This window comes from Oreochromis aureus, linkage group 20 (genome assembly GCF_013358895.1).
Source record: "Oreochromis aureus strain Israel breed Guangdong linkage group 20, ZZ_aureus, whole genome shotgun sequence".
Lineage (NCBI taxonomy): Eukaryota > Metazoa > Chordata > Actinopteri > Cichliformes > Cichlidae > Oreochromis > Oreochromis aureus.
Genome location: NC_052961.1, coordinates 26,593,683 through 26,616,577, shown reverse-complemented (window position 1 = coordinate 26,616,577; position 22,895 = coordinate 26,593,683). Strand labels below are relative to the sequence as shown.

At 39.5% G+C, this 22,895-nt stretch overlaps 1 protein-coding gene across 2 annotated transcripts in view; it reads right to left on the bottom strand.

Annotated features, from left to right (window-relative positions):
* Positions 1–22,895, bottom strand: part of soga1 (suppressor of glucose, autophagy associated 1) — an 88,958-nt gene that overhangs the window by 58,209 nt on the left and 7,854 nt on the right. For both annotated transcript variants that reach the window (XM_039604329.1, XM_039604330.1), the window contains exon 4: positions 11,120–11,269. In XM_039604329.1, coding sequence (XP_039460263.1) covers positions 11,120–11,269 — 150 coding nt within the window. The remainder of the gene's footprint in view (positions 1–11,119; positions 11,270–22,895) is intronic.

The window sequence follows — 22,895 nt, the reverse complement described above, 5'->3', positions numbered from 1 at the left end:
ATGAAATCACAGGGGGAAACGTTGGCTCTATATAGCCCCCATATGAGACAATCAATAAATCATCACACTAACACTACACAAATACGACCGCAACAGAACGCACACACAGCAAGTAAACCCTGCTTTGTGTGCGTGTGTTGGTGTGAATGTGTTGCATTTCCAGATACAATGGTCCTCCCCAGAGACCAGAGCGGAGCCTCTTCACCCAACCCCAGTTCGTCTCCACAGGTGAGATAATCTGCACTCCAGTCAGCCTTTAGCAGCTTGAAACCTTTTAATGGGTTCGAGACAGGCAGCATCCCTCCTCCCCTCCATCATCCACCTGCTCTATTCTTTGTCCTGTCTGTGTACAGTGTGTGTCTGCAGGCTATTTCCTATTCATTCTTCCAGTCTCACCTCCCACCTCATTTCATTTGGCTTTTCCTTTGTATACATACAGATGAGCGCATTAACTATTACATACTGTTCTTCAGTTATAGGGGCCAAATAATAAACCACATGTCATACAGACAAATGTAAGGTGAATTCCTGAACTGTTTCTTAGTATTTAAGCAGGAATTTGGCCACTTTTATATAAAAAAAACATTCATTCTTTCTGAAAATATCCAAATGTTGGACACAATCTAACCCACTGGAGTCCAAATTACGTGACCAATTTAAAGCAGCAAGACGCAGCCTCGCTGAGTATTGGCTTCACTGTGTGTCGAAAGTGCAGACTCCAAACTATGTTCCGGTTTTTAATCCTAACAGTGCAGTTATATGGATTTATTGACAGTCCTAGACTACAAAAACAGACTAAATCCAGCAAAATACCCATGCTTATGTTGTCTGTCTTGTGTATATATCTTACTCTGAATAACACATAAGCTGTTTAGGTGTTTTATGACAAGGATCACATTTAGTGTTATATTTTAGATCCTCTCAGTAGATATTTGGGATTCAGGTATTTGTTTTAGTTTGACATTGCAAAGCACAATTTGATGCTGCTCTCCCAAAGTGAGTGTGGGATTAGGGTTAGCACGCATGGCTTAGACTTTAGAGGGTTAGAAAAAAGCAAAGAAAACTAGATTTAAATGACACAGAACATAAATGATATCAAAGCATGAGAGACAGCACAGCTACATTGGCTTTAAAGGTGTTTCATTTGATACTTTGGGGTTTTCTGCATTTGTTTGAACTTGCAAAGCACAGTTAGCATAGGCCCAGTATCAATATGTGCATATATATTAATATACGTTCTACTGTGACAATGTTTGAGTAGATGAATAGTGCTGTTCTATGCTAGTGACAGTGATATTTAACCTTCTGATATTTACAGAGTTGTTCTTAATAATGTGACCATCTGCTGCTCTCAGGGAAACATTCAACTACTTACCTTCTGCTGAAAAATGTAATAATAATTATATTTGACATTTTCTAACATTTGAGCTGTAGTTGCTCGTGTCCTTGCTGACTATAAACCAGCAGCGTGAGTCACATACTACCATCAATATTGGTTATTTTTCACGGATGTTGATTTCGCTCATCTTTGTAGTTCCAAAAGGTTTGATCATTTTGCAAAACTTTTTTTTTTTTTTTTTTTTGCTTTGGTAACTTTTGGTAACGTTTTAAAGAAGTACAGAATACATCTGAATGAGGTGGCGCAGCGGTCATTTTCTGGTGATGCATTAGCACTCGAAAAAAGGTGTCCTGAAGTCAAAGGTGAGCACTTATCGGGCATTTTACAACAGCTTTTAAAGGCACTCAGCCGATCTGAAATGCAGGTCAGAAAACAGCCTTTTCCTGACTCCTTTTTCCCGTTCTTTGTTTCTTCTCTCACTGCTGAGCGGAGAACAGCTGCCAGGCTATCAGCACATCTTTCCACTGAGCCAGCCGATCTGGACAACTACTCTGACCATCTATTAATTTAAGTTGAAATTTTTGAACAAAACAAGAACTATGAAGACATCATCTAGAATTCTACAACTATGTAAATGCGATTTAAGCATTACCGGCCTGTTTGTGGTGTTCTTCTCCAGCTTGAGCCCCCTGCGGGGTTTCTCTCAGTGAACGGCAGCTACAAATTCATCCCCTCCCTCTTTTGTCCTGACATTTATCCACCCTCTCTCCCTCCTTCTTTCTGCCCTCCAGTCCTCTGTTCTTCCCCTTCCCTCTTGAGTGTTTACAGTGTTATTGCTCCCCAGTCATCTCCCAGCGTCTCAATCCGTGACTCGACCAGCTCTCTGCCCTTCAGTGCGCAGGGGTATCTTCAGACAGACTCATGTTACATCTACTGAGGCATGAAATTACCTCTGCACCCCCTACGGGCCCCTAAAAGATGCTCCACTGTTGAAAAATGCAACACAAATATTGGCACTAAAGAAGGGGTGGAGCACGCAGGCGGAGATGAACACAATGCTAATCATTGGTTTATAAAAGCGTCAAAGCGAAGAGAAGTCATGTTAGCTCTGATCTCCCCCCGAGCGAGTGAGATACTGTCAAAAAAGTTAATCTGAAATTGATTGGATGATGGTGGGAGAATGATGACAGGCCGTGCAGCTATAAAGTGTTTGGATTTTAAACAATGGGAGATTTTTCAAATATTTCAAAGCAAGTGCTGGTTCCTGCTTATGATAGCTAATTCTTTTAAGAGACCTACAGTCACATTATTCACCACCATGAGTAACACCTTTTTGCATACACAAATACACACACATGCACTTGGTCGCAGTTTACTGGGTATGTCTCTTACTTCCAGTGCAATATGCATGTTGAAACACACTGTTTTACACAGAAGTTGCTTTAATAATAATAATAACAATAATTATAATAATAATAATGGTGATGATACTTGCTAGTTGAGCAAAAACCCTATCTGCATTATGTAATTAGCGAAGTCCTTTAGCACTACTATAATTCTGCCAGTAACTTTAAACAACACAGTGTAAAAGTGTTCATCCCTCAGTCAGTATGCAGTGCCCAGCTGTGGCTGTCTGTGTGATATACAGGGAGAAGCAGTGATTCAGGCCATTACTCTTTGTTCGCCCTTGTACTGCTCTCTCGTTCTTTCTGTGTGTTTGTGTGTGTGTGTGTGTGTGTGTGTGTGTGTGTGTGTGTGTGTGTGTGTGTGTGTGTGTGTGTGTGTGTGCCTATAAGGGCTTTGAGTTCCCAGAGAACATGATGAAGGGAGGAGTATATGTGTGTGTGTATGTGAATGAGTACAAATGTATCACTCTCTTTCTCTGTGTATGTGTGTTTGTGTGTGTTTGTGCATGTGACTTCTGTCTGTCCCACTGGTACCAGTGAAGTTCCCATCGACCTAGAAACCCTTCTGGCAAAATTCCCCTTCCTATGTTCCCTCGTCTCCTCTTCCTTTCTCTTTTTATCCATTTTTTATGCCTTCTTCCCACCAATAGCTGTGATGGCCAGAGGTGTTGTGTTTTCTGAGCATCCATCAGCCTGATGTTAATTTCATCCAACCCATTCTCATACACATCAGCACCTTGAGGATATTTCTTAACATGCGGCACAAAAGCTGAAAGTCACTAGTCGCTGAAAGTCTTTACGCCCTCACAAAGCACATTTTTGTCCAGTACAGTTATAAAAATTATGCAATACTGCCGTACATTAGCACCACCTGCCATAATGGAAAGTGCAAGGCAAAGTCGGAATGGTGGATTATTTCATATACGGGTTTGACACCGCCTGAACCCGTGTGCCTGGACTGCAGTGATTCTGTTTTTTATATGTTTTTTAAATATTTTTTATGTTGTCTCCCCTGTCCCACTTTTCCTCTCTTCTTCTCTCACGATATCACTCGCTTTTGTTCGCATTTTTAAACAGCAGTCTTGTCTGCCATTCACAATCTAAAACCATTCCCTCTTTTGTTCCCTTTATCTTTTTCCATTCCTCATTCTCTCACCTGTCACTCCTCTGAACTTCGATTCTCTTCCTCTCTCTTCCCTTTTACTTTCAGTCTCTTTGCTTTTCTTCATGTCGCTCTAGTCTTGTGTTATGCTCTAACTCAGTTACGCTGTGCAGCATCCTGACACACTGTAACCAGGTTTCCTCACTCACAGAAAGACTGTCATCGCCTGTCATTTTACTCTTTTTTTGAAAGTGTTCACCAAAACTTTTCTTCATCTCATTGTCTTCCTTAAGTCACACACACACACTCGTTTTCATATCTTAGTGAGGACATCTCATTGACACAGTGCTTTCCCTAGCCGCTTACCCTAACCCTAACCATCAAAAATGAATGCCTAACCCTGACCCTTAGCCTACCCATAACCATAACCTAATTGTAAACCTGACACTAAAACCACATTTTGAGCCTCAAAAATGCCCTCAAACTAATGGGGACAGGCACTTTGTCTCCATAAGTGACTGTTGGTCCCCATAAATATAACAGTATGCCAGTTTTCTGTCCTCACAACGATGTCTAAACATGTACACACACATATACACACACACACTACCCTGTTTCAGGTGTGAAGTGGGGTTATGTGACTGATTTCTCTCTCAGTTCTACTAAGCCCGTCTTCACCTTAATCAATCACTCTGACCCAGATAAGTTCAAATGTGGACCACTTTGATGCTCTGACCCATTTAACAACACTTGTGTCCCTGAAGACAACACACAGCTCTCATTGTTGGCCTGACATGGAGTGTCATGACTTGTTTGGTATGGAAAAGTAAATAAATACGTTTTAAAAAATGACTAACATGTGTTATTAATATAGTGCTGCTGGATGCTTTACTGTTTCCACAAGTGTTTTAGGTTAACTTGAAGCAAAAAACTAAAATTTAGAATATTAGGCTGCTATTGACACAAATACATCCCCAGTAACATGTCGACTCACATACAGGCACAAATGCACACTCCAAAGTCTCTGGCTACCCCTGCCTTACATCCCTCAACTCCCTGCAAACAATAGGCAGCACTTCCTGAAAGACAGGAATAACAGGGAACAGTTTCCTTCAGCAGTAAGTGGGGAATTAGAGAGAGTGAGTGGAGAGGGCCATTTAAAAGTAACAAAAAGGAAACAGCCCTACAGGACTGAAACAAACAGGCTGTGATTAGAAGTACTTACCACTCTGCTTCTCCTTCAAATTTAATTACATTCTTACCTGTTACTATATTTAGTTATATTTAATAAAGCCAGACAGAAAACATATCAACTATATAAATGTGTAGGTCCCCATATACACAGAAGTCCCCTTACCACCATCAACTGACAGGTTCTGAACCCTCATATGCACATATGCAGACACACACACACTCTCACAGAAAGGGAGTATGATCCCTGCTGAACGACCTTCAAGGGAAACGTGGGATTTAAACACATGCAGAGAGGTAATGGTGTGTGCGGTAAATCTGAGGAAGAAACAATTAGAGAAAGAAAGAGAGAGAGAAATGCACAATGAATAAAAACAAGCACCAGAAAGAGAAATGACATGCCACATTTTTCTCTTCACCCTCCAGTCACTGAGGATTTTTTTTCCAATTAAGGCTGTTATCTCCTCCACTGCCAGCCCTCCTTACAAGACCCCACCCACACGGTATATTCCCCCTCCTCATCATCTCCTTTTTCCTCTTTCTGTCAGTATTTTTTGCCCTAATTTCTTCTTCTTTATCCTCCTTTCCATAATTTCTTTGTTTTATGTCTTCTTCTTTTCTTCCAACATACAGGTTCAGCCAACCAACAAATAAACCAACTATGTTGCTTTGTATCCCCCAGCTTCACCTCCCTCCCGTCTGTCTACCTCTTCATCTTTCACCTTCAGCTTTATGTTGCTCCTTTGTGTTTAAGCAGCTTGGGGCAGCGTGGCCATGGCTGGAAAAGGAGCTTCTGTTTTTTTTGGTCAGCTTGTATTGCACTCTGTGAACAAAGACAGCTCTGGATTGGTGCTAGGAGCACAGCAGCACTGCAACATGGATACATTCCTTATCAAAAAAGAGCCAATAAAGAATTGAGTATTATCCAGGGCGGCAAAACTTTAGATTTATACCTTGGCCTAAACCAACAGACAGATATGCTGTTACTGCAAAATACTTCCAGGCAGTATCAGAAGTTGATCTGCTGATATCTGCATTACAAGGTCAGTGTCCTTTTATTTCTTCTCATCCGTCTCACCTTTGCCCTTCACTAAGCGAAACAGAAACTCACTAAAATTCGGTAAAATGGTGTTATTATAATGATAGTACCTATTTACAGTGAATACAGTGACTCCTGAATGGCAACATCCAGACAGCATAAATGGTATTGACCAGAAACAAGAGCTGCTTGTTCTGTTGATTGTTACAAAGAAGACGTAAATGAAGTGTGAAGGAAAGTAAAATGAAAGAAGGTCTCTGGTTGAATGACAGGCTGGCTTGCATTAAAAAGACAGAGTCTCTTGCAACCTCAGCTTTATTGTCTTCTTAACCATGATTTTTTTCTTTCTTCCATTCCTTCAATCAATCCTTCCCTAACATCCGATAACTCTAACCCACTCCTCCCTTCATCATATCCGACCTTGCCTCTGTCAAAGGTCAAGCAGCTGGATTGGATCGATGGGTTTTGGAGAGGGAAGGGAAGATGGCAGCAGCAGAGGAGGGGAGGAAACGAGACAAAAAAGGCGAGGTATGAGTGAGCGAGGGAGTGAGGGCTTTGGTATGAAGGAGGGAGAGGGGGCGGACTGGCTTGAGTAGGAGGAGCAGGAGGAGATGGACAGAGGAGAGATTTTGAGGGAGAGAGGAGAGAGATGGAAAAAGAAATCCCCGCATCAGCATTCCTCTGCGTCTCTATGGGAGCAGCAGGAGAGGAGGGAGGGAGGCAGGAAGAATAGAAGGTGATAACAAATGGGGAGATGCAGGAGGAGAGCAGAGGCGCAATGGAGGAGGGGAGGGGAGAGCTGGGCTGTGAGAGAGGGATGAGGGTAAAGGAAAACAAGGGCGGAGAAAATGAATGAGAGAAAACATTGCCCTTCTGCTTGCTTGACTAAATTAATTGTGTTTTATGCATGTTTGTCTAACAGTGCGTATACATCTGTACAAGAGAGGCAACTGATTTATCGCCAGGTCAATAATATCAACCAATATTATCTACTTTCCGATCTATTAGTATTGATATTTATAACAACTGATAATTAACTATCAGCTATTCCTATATTTGCAATGGATGCATCCGCATATTCGATTTGGCTCCAGTTTTTACACTGGACGCCCTTCTGGACGCGACCCTTCAAAGGATTTTTTTCAATTCGGTTTACTTCAGGTTTATTTATATGGCACCAAATCATAACAACAGTTGTCTCAAGGCACTTTATACCGTGAGGTTTCATTCCAGTCTTGATTTTTACACCAGAGAGCACTCTGCAAACTTCCCCATTGGGAACGACGCCAACACAACAATCATCTGAGCTGAGCAGATTTGGGCAGAACATAGTAAATAAATAATAATAAAAAACTATGCGTAACAAATCTGTAACGGGGAAATCTGTTGTTTTTGTTTTATCTGAATTAAAAAGAAAATATTGGCTCATGTAATATCAGAGTTTTAAATCAACTATTGATAAAAAGTCTTAAAACTCCTACATCAATCAGACTCTAGTAACTATTATAATTCTTACTTAACTTTTACATGAACAATTTTTTAAAAATACATAAGATAGGAGACAAACTGAACGATTTAATTTGTCCACAAAAATGCACAGATTGAATCAAGACAAGGCTTTTCTGTATGTAATTATGAAAATGATGGAAATATTATGATGTGGCCTTTTCAACCCAAATTGACATTTGGAGGTTTGGACCAAAGGGTTTGAGAAATTTGTCACTCTTTATAAATAAAATAAATTATAATCTGGATTTCTTCAGTGCGGGATTAATGAAGTCTATATGAATCTATAAATGACATTGTTCCCTATATCAAAATTGACATAGTTTTCTAAAATATGGCAGATCTTGACCTTCAAGTGACCAAATGGCTAACATAATAGCAGAAGGCTAACATAATAGCACTAGTGCACCATCCAAACCTGCTGTGATTAAGTATCAAGTACGTCATAAAAGAGGCATCATTTGCAGTCAGTGAAACTAATATGTTACAAACATATTAGCAAAATACTGCAACTAATAAACAATGTGAATGCACCTAATTCACAACTGCCAAAAACTAGCATATAAGAGAAGATTTGGCAGTGATAATATAAAGCTGACATGCAACAGCGGTGCTTTTTTCTATCATTATGTTTTCCGCTCTGCAACTGGCAAACTAAAAATGATAGCAGCCTATAAGCATGTTGACAATAATTGCTAAAAATGTGTTTTTATTATATTAATATAATACAAAAACATGCACATACAGAAACCTACCTATAAGTCCAACCTCTAATGTATAGTTTTTACAATTTATAGCAACACATGATACATATAAAGCAAAAACTAAGAAAGAATAATGACAATTCAAACGAGATGTAACAATCAGATTACATGTTTGTCTGTTTCTAATTGACATTACTTCTGTTTTTGTAGCTAAATCATTAAAACTGTTACTCTACAGAAACTAATCCTCCAATTTCCAGTTTGGTATTGATGGCCTGCAGCAGCAGCAGCAGCAGCAGCAGCAGCACAGTAAAGGTCTAGCCAGTGCACCTCACACCTCTTCTTTTTAAAGAATATCGATATCAGTGCAGACCGTGGGCTGCAGTCACCACACAATCAATAATTCACAAACTTCATTTACAGCTGTGAAATACCAAGGCCTTTACTGACTGCATGTACTCCTGTCTGTGTGGTTAAATCCCTTTCTGTCCAGTGTGTTTATCTTTACCGTGTTATTTTTTTGTGCATATCTGTGTATATTTTATCGCTCTCTGAAAGGCGGCCGCTCTTATCTCTTTCCTTTCTGGGATGTACTTGAATTCTTGTGTTTGTACTGTGCAGTCGAAGGTGAAACACAGATGAGTGAGACATTCCTTTGTGGATGAACATGCACACAAACACAGCTCTCTGAATCACATCAGCTATGTGAAGAACTCCCTTCACTGAAGGGTTAGCATGACTCTGCACAGCAGTCCCAAAACACAGCTTATGAAACCATGTTAGTTCATCTGCACATCAGGCATCCAACAGCCTGCTGTGCTAGGTTAGAAATAACCATGGTACTTTCCACTTGGTGAGACTCTGTAGCTCTGCTTTAGTGAGTGTTTGGTGACATAATACAATAGCCAATGGGCTATTTTGCTTTAGATGGCTGAAAGCTTTCTTCCAAAGACCAGAAACTATCAGGATCTTTTAATTGTAATAAGTAAAACATTAAAGCCTGTGCATAAAAAAAGAAAGCAGAGTTTGGCAATTATAACTCCAAGGGAAGGTTTTAAAAAAAAAGAAATTTCATAGCAACAAGATTAGGATCCCGTTGTGTCCATTTCTAATGGCCAACAATTAAGCTTCATAGAAAACTGACATTTTGACAACTGAAAACAAAGGGTTGTGAATTTTTTCATTACGACTCATTACATTATTCAGACGACTCGAGAGCTCCTGTGTTTTGAAGGAAAAGCCTTAAAAATTTACAGTAAAGAAAAACACGAACTGCAATATGAGATTTCAAACAACATCTCATATTTGCAGCACATTAAACAAAGCAATAATACTTTTACCAATTAAAACTGCTACAATATAAAAATCTATTCCACACACTCATGCAAAGGAAGCCCAGTCTTTAAATCAAACCATTGGTGAGGGCTGGAAATATAAATCAAATCACTGAGACATTCAGGTGTTGCATCTCCATCACTGTGGATGTTAGGGATGGGCATGGCAAGCAAGCTATTTGAAATTCACTGAGAACTGTTCATCTATTTTTAAACACCCCCCACTTGTGGAAGCCTCACCTGGCAGAGTTTGAACCTTTTCTTTTTTTAGAGGAGTTCAACTAATATTTTTTGACATCTGTACAGTGGCATCAAATCTCACAGTGCTACACACATTTCAGCTTAATAGTAGTATTTAATGGTAGTTCAATAGAGGCTGGTAAATAGTGCAATATTGCAAACTTGTAGTAGTAGTACAAGATACCTCCAGGAGCTGAGAAAAAACAAGGGGAAATGTATATAATAGACAAGAGGCAGCTATTCAGAATGTATGTATGTCATATCATCTGTAGTGGATGCACCACTACACTTCATCTGAAAGACAGCCAGGTGAAGGGTGATGAAACCCAGCCATCTTCCTTCAATCCACAAACAGCAAACGGCCAATTGTACCAAGGGAACACACAGTCCAGCCAGACCAGAGCAGACAGACCCAGATCCCCTGCCAGGAACCCAGCCATCCATCCCAACCCGACCCACATCAGGGACCGTGTCCAGAGCCAAGGCCGTGACCATCAGACCATTAGACATTGGCAAAAGAGACAATAAGCAGAAAGAGGGAGGAATTGGACGCAGGACTGTAGCCTCATTTTCTGCTTTTCACTCACATTACGCTTCTCTCAGACCAAATCTATGTGCAAAATACACTTACTCGTACTTTTTTCCCATTAAAAAAAAAAAAGGCAGCAACATCAACTCTGTTATGTTTATTTTCACTTCACCGAGTCCTGACATCAGTTTCTATTCTTCCTTTTCATTGCAGTTTTTATTGGCTACACTTAGTATAACAAAAAAGTCCCTTGAGTTGCAGCTGAGTGGCAGAAAGGAAGTGAACACCAGAAAAGAACAGACTCTCTGGAGGCTTCAAGACAAACTGAGCACAGTAAACAGTTTTCTTCAAAGGTCCAAAATCCACGACAGGCTAAATAGGGATCTGCCTGAACCTCAGTGTTTAAATGAAATTTCTAGTCAAGTCTGAACCTAAACAAACACACATCTTAACTTGTAGCCTTGTAATCTACTTCAACAGGCAAACCTTTTTTAAATGGTTTCTCAGTACACGGCTTCTGCTGGAAAGACATCAGCTGTATGGTGATTGCTGTTTGAAATGCTCCAGCCTAGCCCAACACATACCAGCAAAGCTCCAAAAAGCACTAACATGGATATGCTGACAGTTTAGTAGTAGCAGTGCAAAACTAATGCTATCTAACAGCCCTGTTCAGTCTGCCAACTACCCAGCTTGGCCTCTCCTGACTCGGATGCAAAGTTTTGATCCTACCTTGTCAATCTCCTGCTGCAGGACCTGTTTAGCGACCTCCAGATCCTGCAGGCGGACCCTCAGCTCCTCATTCTCCTGCTCAAGACGACTCCTCTTCTTCTCCACGCTGTCCAGCTGGCTGTGGAGACGGATGGACACGTCCTTTGCCACCTGCGAGGGTGAAGATGGAGGGGTAGAGGTTGGCGAGTTTAGCTCAATGCGTCAGTCGTTACAATGATATCTAAATATGATACATGAAATCTGTCTGTTTGCCTCAGAATTCTTTTTACACGATCAGGTATTTGGGCACACAGACACATATTAGGACCCTGCAGGTTGTTCTCTTTATCAGATATTATGACAACATTATGCTGCCTAGCTAAAATGCTAAAATGACCCATTCGTAGACTCCTACAAGACCTTATCGTCTTCATCGGATCATTTCAGTTCAATGACAATATCCACATAACATGAATAGTGTGTTGTTCAAGTTATTAGGGCATGATCCATGATCCTAGGAAACACCTAACAAGGAGCTAAAGTTACAGACATAACCATACTGTGGTGTGTACTTAAAATATTCTCAGCTGTAGCAAAACCTTAGTCGTATCCATTTAATTCAGACATCTAGAGTAAGAGTATAATTTCAAGCAATGTGTGTGTAAATGAATATTTTTCTCCAAAAGGAAGCCCAGAGTGTTGTTATCTTGGATTGTAAGTTCACCAAGGTTGAGGGAGATTACTTTTTATGTTAGTAATCTCTGTTTAGGTAAAAACAAACATCTGGGCTATGCAAATATCAGAAATGTTATTAAAATAGTACTAGAGAAAAAAAAGAACCAGTTAAATACTTGTTATTTAGGCTGAGACTTAAGAGTGTATTGTACATCAGGAGGAAGTTTATACAGGCACTACTTGGTGACAATGATGAGGGGATTTTTTTTCAATAATAATACCAGAAAAGATAATTAATACCAGCCGAGCAGGAACTGATCTTTTATACATAAAATGATCTTATGAAAGTCTGATTGTGCCCCCCACCCCCGACCGCCTCCCCCACCACCAAAGCCCCGAGGGCAGTTATTCATTAAAAGTTTCTAATGTCAGAGAGTGACACTAAAGTCGACACCAGCGGCTGGGGGGAAAAATATTAAAAATCCCATGAGACAACTGCATTGCGGTTTTAGTACAGCTATTATTCTGTTACAGTATTAAAAATCAGAACAACTGCCAAAATGAGGTGAGTTAAAGAAACTGAATTTGTCTAGTTTGCGAACCTGCATGGCATGAAGCTGAATTAAGCAGCGTCTTGCTGTCTGAAAAACAACAAGTCCTGATGTCCAAATGTTCAACACAGATCAGGTCAAACTGGTTCTTCAATGTGTTTTGGGGAAACAATACACAAACTTAAACACCGACATCATCCTGAAACACTGTATTCAGTATTCACGTCATAGTCTTTACACAACCAGTTAAGAGTTTGCATAGGGGCCCAATGTATATCAGCTGATGATTGGTATTGATATTGATCAATATCGACAGGTCTGAAAATGAAGTATGAAATTTACTGATGTCACTGGCTGTTTTTCTGTTGTCCCATATTCATTCACATTCATGCATTTGTTGTTTGTTTGTTGTTTCAGGATAAAAAGGGGAATAAACCGACAGCAAAAATAAAATATACAACCCCCAAAATTATCAGTGTCAGCAGCAGTAACACACAAACACTCGAATCAAGACTTTTAGCATTTCTTTCATAAAAAATGTCTGTACAAAAGTATGATATCGCACCGAACACTGTGAGGAATTGCAAAAAATAAAAGGTAGTCAAATCCCAATTATGGCTTTCAGTATGGAGCTTTGTCAATTGTCTAGCAGTGAAAATTACCAGAGGTTAATGAGCTGAAGCCCCGACAAGAAGAGCAAAAACTATTCCACTGGACAGATCGCTGTATCGCATTCAATCAGTCATCGCTGGTTATAAAAGAAGACAAACACAGAAAAAAATGAGCTTGTGCAGAGAAAAGGGGTCATTTGCTTTAATAAATATCAATTTTACCTTCAAACTGATTGCTTTTTGCTCAATTCAAACTAAATATGAGGGCTTTTATTTTAAGAGGCTGCATTACATTTGATCAAATTAAAGTTTAATGGTTCCCGTTGGGAACTAAGTAAAAGACTTCATCTAGTGTTTCGGGGGAAAAATCTGTTCAATCATCACTCAGTAGTTCAAAAATGCACTTAAACCCCATTAACCTCCATACTGATTTAATCTAGTGGGATGAGGGTTTTTGTCTCCAATGGTTTAACAGTTTATACTGACCACTTTTCATTTTAGCAGTTAACTGGTGCAGGCTTCAATAATTTGTTATCAATGAACTCGTTGTATTTAAAATTCAGCTGTGAGACAGGCAGGTGTGAGTTTTAAAATATAGAGGTGTTTTTTTGTTTGTAGTGTAAATAGTGCATATCTGAATAGAAGCTGCAGCACCAGTGGAACCACTATTAGTCAGAGTGGATTTATGTGGTTTTAACAATACTCCTGTTAGAGTTTATAATTGCATGTAACGGACTATCTGCTTGTGTACTTTGTAAGTGTGTTTGTGTGTGTGTGTGTGTGTGTGTGTGTGTGTGTACCAGGTGTCCGTTTGAGCATCACTGGTACAGTGCGTCTCGCTGCTTGTTTAAAACGACTCTCTTGAACACAGTTTGTAATTGTACGTCTGAATGTGTGTTTTTGTACGTCTGTGTCTTTGTGGATGAGTTTGAATCGGTGCCAGGATGCACAATGCCCCTCTGTACTGCCCACTCTCACTCTATCCAAATGCTCTCTCAGCTCCACCATGCTCCAATTCATGCTTTAGTGTGTGTGTGTGTGTGTGTGTGTGTGTGTGTGTGTGTGTGTGTGTAGTTTCTAATAGTTCCAGTGGTATTCAACTCATTTTAAGTCTTTATTGTAAGTTTATTTCTGAACTTTATTCAGGCATCTCATCTTATTATTATATGAGGAGACTTATTTTAGACAACAGTTATTACCATGAAAATATTATTTTGTTGCTGTTTGTCTATCTGATCACTTTCAGTCACTTTGCATGTTGGGCTGGTTAAAAAAAACATGTAGCAATTAAAGCTAACCAGTTAGCTGTTGAACATTTAGTAAACAGTATACTGTACAGCTGGATCCAGGAATATTTGTACACTGACACAGTTTTTCTAGTTTTGCTTCCATACATCATCATTGTGATTGCTGCAACAGTCAATCAAGATGTGACTGAAATGCAAACTCTTTAATTCAAGGGCGTTAACAAAAGTATTGCGTCTGTCTATATTTATATATAACATGTCCTAGTGTTTGTACACGCATACCGTGGACTGCAACGTCTGACCGTTAGACTTGGAGTTGATTAGTTGATTAGTTAGAGTAGGGGTGTCAAACATAAGGCCTGGGACCAGAATCAGCCCTGCTTCAGAAAATGTGAAGGAGGGCAAAAAATTTGGACTTTTATCTATATTTTCAGATGTTTTACAACTTTTCCTACCCATGCAAACCTCTCCCATGGCCCTACATACTACATCAGTGTAATTAAGTAATAGATAAACATTAAATGGCAGATGTTTTTTCAATATCTATCACAGAAATCTCTGTTTTGTAAAATGAGCCCAGAGTAAAAAACTTGACATCCCTGAGCTAGAGCAAAAACAATAAAGCCCCAAAGTTTCTCACTGTGTGCACAAACCCCACAAAGTTCTTTAGGTTTAAGCTGTTTTAGGATTCCTTTGAGACATGGCTGGAAAAAAAATGATTTCATGTAATCATGAAAGAGTTAATAGCAAAGGTGAAGTAAACTAAATAAACAGGAGTTAAATTAAACGGGATAATTAGCAAGAAGTCCCTCCCACAACGACTGAATGGCAGACGAGCTCTGAGGCGTATGGTGCAAAAAAAGCGTTTTGCTCTGAGGGGTCTCTTAGCCCCCCCAGGCAGAAAATTACATACTACAGGACAAAAGAGTTCTTAGCCCGTGTTGAATGAATGTTCTCTAGTATTTCATGGACTGAAAAATTGATTGATTACTACTTTGTGCTTAATTGCGATGAGTTCCTGTTACATGTGGAAAAGAAACCTCATCAATAAAAGATAACTTTTATTGACTCTCCCCCTATGCAGATTTATGGCGTATCCATCTCCTCCTTCCTTTGTTCCTCCTCCTCCTACCCTCACTTCTATATTGTCCCCTTCATTAACACTCCTTCGTCAGCCTTTTGACTCCCAGTAAATGCTGCACTGTTCTTCTATGTTAAAGGGAAACGTGAAGGAATTTAATGCCATTGAAGCTGTGGTTTTACCCAGCAACAGAGCCATAGGAAGTAATTAGAATTCAGTCAGGGTGTCACCGAGCTGACTGAGAAGATGTGTGTCTGCGCATGTGTGTGTGTGTATATACATGTGTGCATGTGTTAGAGAATGAAGGAGCAAGTGTGTGACAGGGAGGTGTGGAAGAAAAGCATTAAACCTACAGAAAAGGGTGAAAATCAGGCCGCGGGGGGGAAACAGTCACATCATTCTACAAGTGGCAGTTAGTCACCCAATCACTTTTTTTTTTCATGCACACTGTGCGGTTATTTGTGTTTGATTGCGCTTAACAACTGGAGTCTTGTTTCTCCACAAACACACACACAGCTGCTTTCTTTCCATAACGGACATCTCTCTTTAACCACGACTTTATCCCTGTAGATCTTATCAGAGGGGTTTTACGTGCAGCCGCTTGTGTGTGTTTACCTGGCCGTGTGTGTATTTGCATGCACTTGTTCTTATCCTTATGAGGTACAAAGCATACAAAAAAAAAAATATTTGGCACTCACTTCTTGAAAGAGCGGTTTAAAAAAATTAGATCAGTCTACACAGGTTAACAATGGGTTTATGTTAAGGCAGAAGTTGAGCATACTGTACTTATCTGTGTTGGTTAAGGGTGAGAAAAGGCATTACGACAAATTACATGTCAGTTAATCATTTACAGAAATAGTGTAAAAATATGTTTACAGATAAAGAAAATATAATTTATGTCTTTACCTCAACTCATGAACAAACCCTTTTATTCAATGTGTTTCTTTTTTTAACTCATGCACTGCAGCCCAGAAGTGCTTGTGATAATGCAAATGCCCAGTGCAGATAACAAAATGATCTTTTACATGCCAGTTCAGTAATGTAAAGTCTGTGTGTTGTTTGTGGTTGCAGCACTTTTCACTCATCTGAGAACTGTGCAGGTTATGATAATCTGATGCATCACAGCCCATGCCTGTCCTGGGTCCTGCTTCCTGCTGTGCTCTTCCGCATATCTCTTATTGTGTGAGGTTTTCTTTTTTGTAACTTTGTCTCTGTACAACACCACTGCGTTCAAATCAAACAAACAAGATGTCACTGAAATGCAGTCTTTTAGCTTTAATTCAGGGACTTAGCAAAAGCATTGCATTAACTGTTTAGGAATTACAGCAATTCCTATGTCCTGTCCCCTGGTTTAGAGGTACAAAATTAACTGAGCACTTGCCTGGCAAGTGCTTTAATTTTTACCTGATCAATTAAACAACTAAAAGATCTGGAGTTGGTTTAAAGTGGTGCGCTTGCATTTGGTAGCTGTTAACCAGAACTGAAGTGAAGGAGGCAGTTATTGGCAATGACAATGAGAAATAACAGCTTAAGGAAAATGTCTTCACCCGTTTCTTCCACTAAAATCCTTAGTTTATGTGCTAGCAGGTTGGCATGCTATATTTGAATTGCTCAGCAGCTAAAAACAAACTTTTCCAACATTGCTACAAGCTATACATTTAGCCTATCACCAAACATTTTCTTGAAACCTACTCTGACTAAAATTCCAGAGCTTAACGGAAAAGGGTCCCTAGGCAAGCTCATTCTTGATTTTATGCTAGCTAGTAAGAAATCACCTGAACTGAATGGATGATAATGTACTCTGCTATAGCGCACACGTAGCTCAGGAATTCTTTAAGAAATACGATTTCCATGTGTTACACCACCTAATTTCCAAGAAAAATGACTGAGTACTGACCTCTGATCTACAGCTGTTCTACCTCAAAGCATACAGAAATTAAAATTAGACTCATGCTAATATCGTAGTTCAGTTAGCGACCGAGAGGTTCAGTCAGTCCTGATGGTCTTTGAAATCACTCACAGTTACTAAACCACTTTGAATTTGTCCATTGTTTTCCAGCATTGAAATTTTAAGTGCTGAACACGTGTGGGATCCACAGTTCCATTTCTGAATGCCACTTCACTCGCTTTGTCTGCCTCCACTGCAGCGTTATAGCCATTCTGTTGTCAAATCAAATAGGAACATAACCATTTCCGCTAATGTAAAAATATGACAGTAACAATTGTTCAGTCTGTAGTTTTATTTACATCAGCACTCTGCAGCGGTTCAGCCTTCCATTTACCAATTTAGAAATCGCCGCAGATTCGTGTCGGGGAGCGATGACTCTAGTGAAACTGTAAATCCTGTAACACTCACCCTTGGAGTTGAGCGCATTGTTTTTTTAATGAGCTCTGAAATATGCTTACAAAGAGTGGCTCTCTGTAGAATTATTGACTGCCTACTGTTAAGCTGAACCCATCAGTTTATCTTGGAGGAGAGTAATGCTGAATAAGCTTGTAGCAGCACATATAAACAAGGAGTGTTTTTTGAAAAGCTATCTAAAACACCGCTGCTTGCTTGTAATTATATTTCAGGTAACCCATTTCGAATGTTTGCATGCAGTGATTAAACAGTCGGATTTTTTATTTGACACATAATATGATACAATAAAAAGCCACGCAAATAACTGCAGTATAGACAATGGAAATTTGCTTTTTTGACATAGCTGGATAAACATACATTTGATCCTGTGAGAACAGGAAACAGCGGCTATTAATAAATGTAAACATGATGGCATGCTGTCTAGGGAATGACCAGTCTTCAGTCAGTCCCAGTGTTTAAAGATCATATGAGGTCATTACTTTGAAAGTTGAATATAGACCAGAAATGAGCGTTACAGCAGGATAATGATCCTCAGCAATCTAGCAAATCTACCATGGAGAAGCACAAAATGAAGAATTGGGGGTTATGGAATCCTAGTCAGAAGCCGGCTGTGAATGTTGAACTAAAATGTTGAAAAGGTGAACTGAAATGGTCAGCACGTCTAAGACAAGGAAGGACTTTTTTCAGCAAGCTGATGTAAGGAGAAAAAATCTGCCTAAGAGGGAAATAAAGAGGGAGGGATGTTATCTTCTGATAGCAAAGATATATATATATGTGTGTGTATTAATGTAGGATCTTATCTTATGATGTAAAGAGCTTTGAAATGACTGTTATTGTGATTTGGTGCTATATAAATAAATTAGAACTGAAATTTGAAATCTGAATATGAGTTTGAATTGAATTACAGAGTGGAAGACAAAAACTATTTCAGTTCTCCGACAATCTAAAAGGACAAAGTTATTTATATTTCTAGGCCTTCTGTGTTCCAAAGTGGATATCTTCACTATTGCTTCCAAAAGCCTAATGTTGCATCAGTGCATCATTTCGCATGAGTCCTGTCATCATTTACAGCCTTCAAAACACAACCATGATAATGATAACTTATCACAGTATGGAGGAAAGAAAAAATCCCATATGACTCTAGCATTTGTTTTTATTCGACGTCAAATATAATTCAAGGTAAAGGTGAGGGGAACACATTTTATTCAAGTCTGCTCAAGTGAACTGCCTGATTTTGATGGAGACGGTGGGTGACACAGAGGTAAGCCCTGGTCTTGATGTTTACTGTTAACGATGCTGACCTTTTCCACAGTCGTCCAACATTCTGGCCCTTCAGTACCCACTTAGAGGGCGTTACGTCACAAGTAGTCTGCTTCGTGTCTATATATAAACCATTATGTGTGAAAGAAGAAGAGAAACAGACAGTGTTGTGACAGCTGTGCAGGCTGTGATCCATCTATCTTAGAAAGGAGGGTGAGAGAGAGAGACACAAGGAGGGAGAGAGGTGGTGAAATGTGATGAATTCTCACAGTCGCTGGCATGCTGGGAATGTGTGATCTCGCCTCCAGTATCACCGGCAATCATTTTTAACCATGTTTTCATTAATGCAAGCATACAAACAGGTATCTGCTCAGCAGGGGTAGGACTGAAGCTGCTCTAGTTCTTCACAGGGCACGGCCTGTTGCTATAAGCACTTCTGCTGGACTCTGTAACATCCAGAAATAATTCTACATAAGCACATTACTGTTCACTTCCTGAAATGTAAAGCGTGACACACGAATGGAAACAGCAACTTCCTACAGTATGTGTGTGTTTGTGTGTGTGTGTATGTGAGAGAGAGCAACACAAGAGGAACATTCTTACTGGAACTCATGCAGTATTATGAGCACAATAAAGTTAAAAAAAACAAAAAACAAATCCCACTTTAGAAGTTTTTATCGCAAGCGTACACACACACACAGAAACACACACACAATGCACATAAGATATAAGATAAATGTACGCTGCTGCTTTTGATGATAGTGCGCATGTGTGTTTGGATGGCTGTCTTTTTGTGAGAACTAGTGTAAGGCTTTCAGAGTGACGACATCTTGTCTAGTCCATAACTGTTCAAGATGCATTGAGGTTATAGCTTGTGGTTAGTTGAGTATATTTTTAAAAAAATATGGTTCCTCTCAGCTGGAAGTCTGTATGATGTTCATGCGTGAATGAGTGAGAGGCAGGATGACTCTTGACCAAGTGACAATGCATTTATAAGAACATCTACAGGAAGCACCCTAACACGCACGCACACACACATCTACTGTGTAGTACAGAGAGGGTTAAAAGGAAGTATATAATGGAAAAAATGAACTGAACTAAATGACAAAACAGAGAAAAAAGAGAAAAAGAATTCATAAATATTTGTCAAGTTATTATGGTCTACTTTATATATCGTGTTGACATTACCAGGAGCTCAGACTGCACACAGGTACCATATGTAGCATAAATATTGTACAAAGCACCGTAAAGCTGTCCTGATTTACACTCACTGCTGCAGAGGGCAGGGGTGTCTCCTTATTTGGGCAACTTAAATGAAGCGTTCAAGGCCCAGGCCCAATGCTAAGCTATGCTAAACACCTTGTAAATCTCTCTCACAAAGGGAATCCACTCATCTTCTGAAAAAGGTAAGTTCACCTTAAAAGTTTTACCTTTTAAAACTATATCCTTTTAAAATATTACTTGTTTTCAGGTGAAAATCATCTTAAAAAGATCTACTTGAGATACAGTCAGATACATTCACACCCTTAAGACAAGTGAATAACTGACTTTTTTTCTGGAAATGTGAAGTACCAATGAGCTAAAGTCATGAGAATCCTAACAACTATTTCCTCTGTGTGTGTCCAGATGTCTGTTGCCTGTGGGAATGAGAGTAGTGTGTGAGTAGGACAGGAAATGATGTCAGGAACTCTTATACAGAGTCTGATGGCTGTAGACCCACTGAACCCTTACAAACACACATATAAACAAAGGCAGTCACATGCAAGCAGACACCCGCAAGATTTCTAAATGGGCACAAATAAGAGCACATGATGTACATAAGGACATGTTTGTGTCAGAAAGTATTCACATGACAAACACATTAGCGTGAAGACACACTCTTTCTAGTTCACCATTTCTTTCACTTGTCATTCTGTCTTTTTTCCATCTGACTTTCAGCCCACGTGCTCTCCCTAAAGGACAACTAAAGGCCTTGAGAATAGACTGAAACAGGCAGAGTAAGGAAAGGCAGAGAGGAGGGATCCAAATGTGTGACCAAAATTGTAGGAGTACTTTTGCTGATTTGTTTCCACTTGCATGCGAGTGAGTCATTGAATCTAATGCATCAACAGTAGTTAAGCCAATTACTTTTGCAAAGCAGCTCAGGGCAGAGCTGCTCGGCAAATCAAGGTCAAGTTGGACCTTGAAGTGCAAAAACACTGGGGCGCGTCAACCACAAGAACCATAGCTCAACAAAATGTTTTATACAATAGGTTTGCACTTTTCTCCGGAACAAGAAGAAGAAGAAGCGCTGAGATTTTCACTCATGTTTACTCTTGTTTAAGATAATCAGTATGACTGTCATGCGTGATAGCTGTTTGGCATTGCACCAAGCATTTGTGAGGCCTACTGTAAATGCAAAGAACATGTATTTTCAACCCACTGTCAAAACGAAACATACATATAAGGAGTGAAAACCAAAGTGGACCTTTTTTCTTCTATTATTTGATTTTAGTTGAGTAATTTAAAAGGTGGATCGGTGAATGTTTAATAGTTATTTTATGACCGTCTTGCAAAGCCTCAGGGACTTACCACCCTCTACTTGGATCAGTAGTTGATCTGATGGAGCAACAGCCACTCAATCTAAACTGATAGCTTTATGTTACATTGCACTATGAAAGGGGCAGTATAGAGCTACTACTTAATGCACTTCTGTGTACAAATGAAAACACTGGGCTTTTTTTGAGTCTGGCCTTCTGGACTTCATGCCTATTAAGGGATAAGAACACTGACGCCAGCAGACCACTGCTACACTGGTAGACTTTGTGTAAAAATTTATGATGCATCCCCTTATGATGAACCATTGTAAGGGCACTAAAAAAGATTTCATTTTAAAAAAGGAAACTATCCAAGTAATTTTATGCCAGTAAATTATAGATTTTTAAACAGAGTAAATGGTCAAATTCAGTGTGGTTAAAAAATATGGGAAAAAATCCTTAAAAAATTAATACAGAAAACTGCTTCATTTTAAAACGGTACATTGCGCCGTACTTTTACTTTTACTGTGGGGATGAACTGGGGGATGTTTTGTACATCTTACTGCTTAATTAACTGTGCATTCATTTTTGAGACAATTCCACTCAAACCTATGAACATTTTCCTATTAAAAAAAATGTCCTTTGATTATTTTCACACATCTGATGTCATAACTTTAGGGTTAATAAAATGTGCACAAAAATGCAACAGTGCTAATATTTAGTTGTAGAACAAATGGAACATTACAGACAGTTGGATGATTTTGGTTTCTATGACTTAGTTAATGGCAAAGTTGGAGAGTCTCCAAACAATTTCGCTTGTTTTTATAATGAAACTTTTATGTTCTGTGTCAGAAATTCAGAGCTTTTAAATCTGCAACACTGAAAACCTTTAAACAACGTCAATTTTTTTTTGACTCCTATTAAAGCAAAGTGAAGATTAAAGTTTTCCAGTACAGCTGAATCACAGTGGAGTCATAGGAGTAGGTAGAGTGTCTGTTTTTAAAATACGAATAATGAAGCTACCAGAATAAACAGAGGAGTGGCTGATACACACTAGAGAAAGAGAAGCTTAGCAAGGGCTTAATGCATGCAAACACACACACACACACACACACGAACACACATGCAGAACAGTATGTTGTAACTTGACCTGGCATCTGAGTCTCTGGCCCTGTCAGCAACAAGGCACAATCAGCCATGTGTTGTGAGGGAGAGACACAGAGAGGGCAGACTTGTCTCCCAGCAGTGTGATTTTTTTCAGCTTTCTGTGTTAACGATACCCTTTGCTGATGCAATCAACAGATGCAGACTTAGCTCATTTTTTCCCTCAAGCTTTAGTCTTTCCACGCATCATCCCTGCCATCACTCCCCTCTCATTTTCTAAACATGACAACTCGCCACTAAATTCAAACAGGGACTCCCTTCTGCCTTTGAGTTGTTTTCTCATTGGCCAATTTGAATTTTCAAACACTCACCACCCCGTTCCCTTTTAGT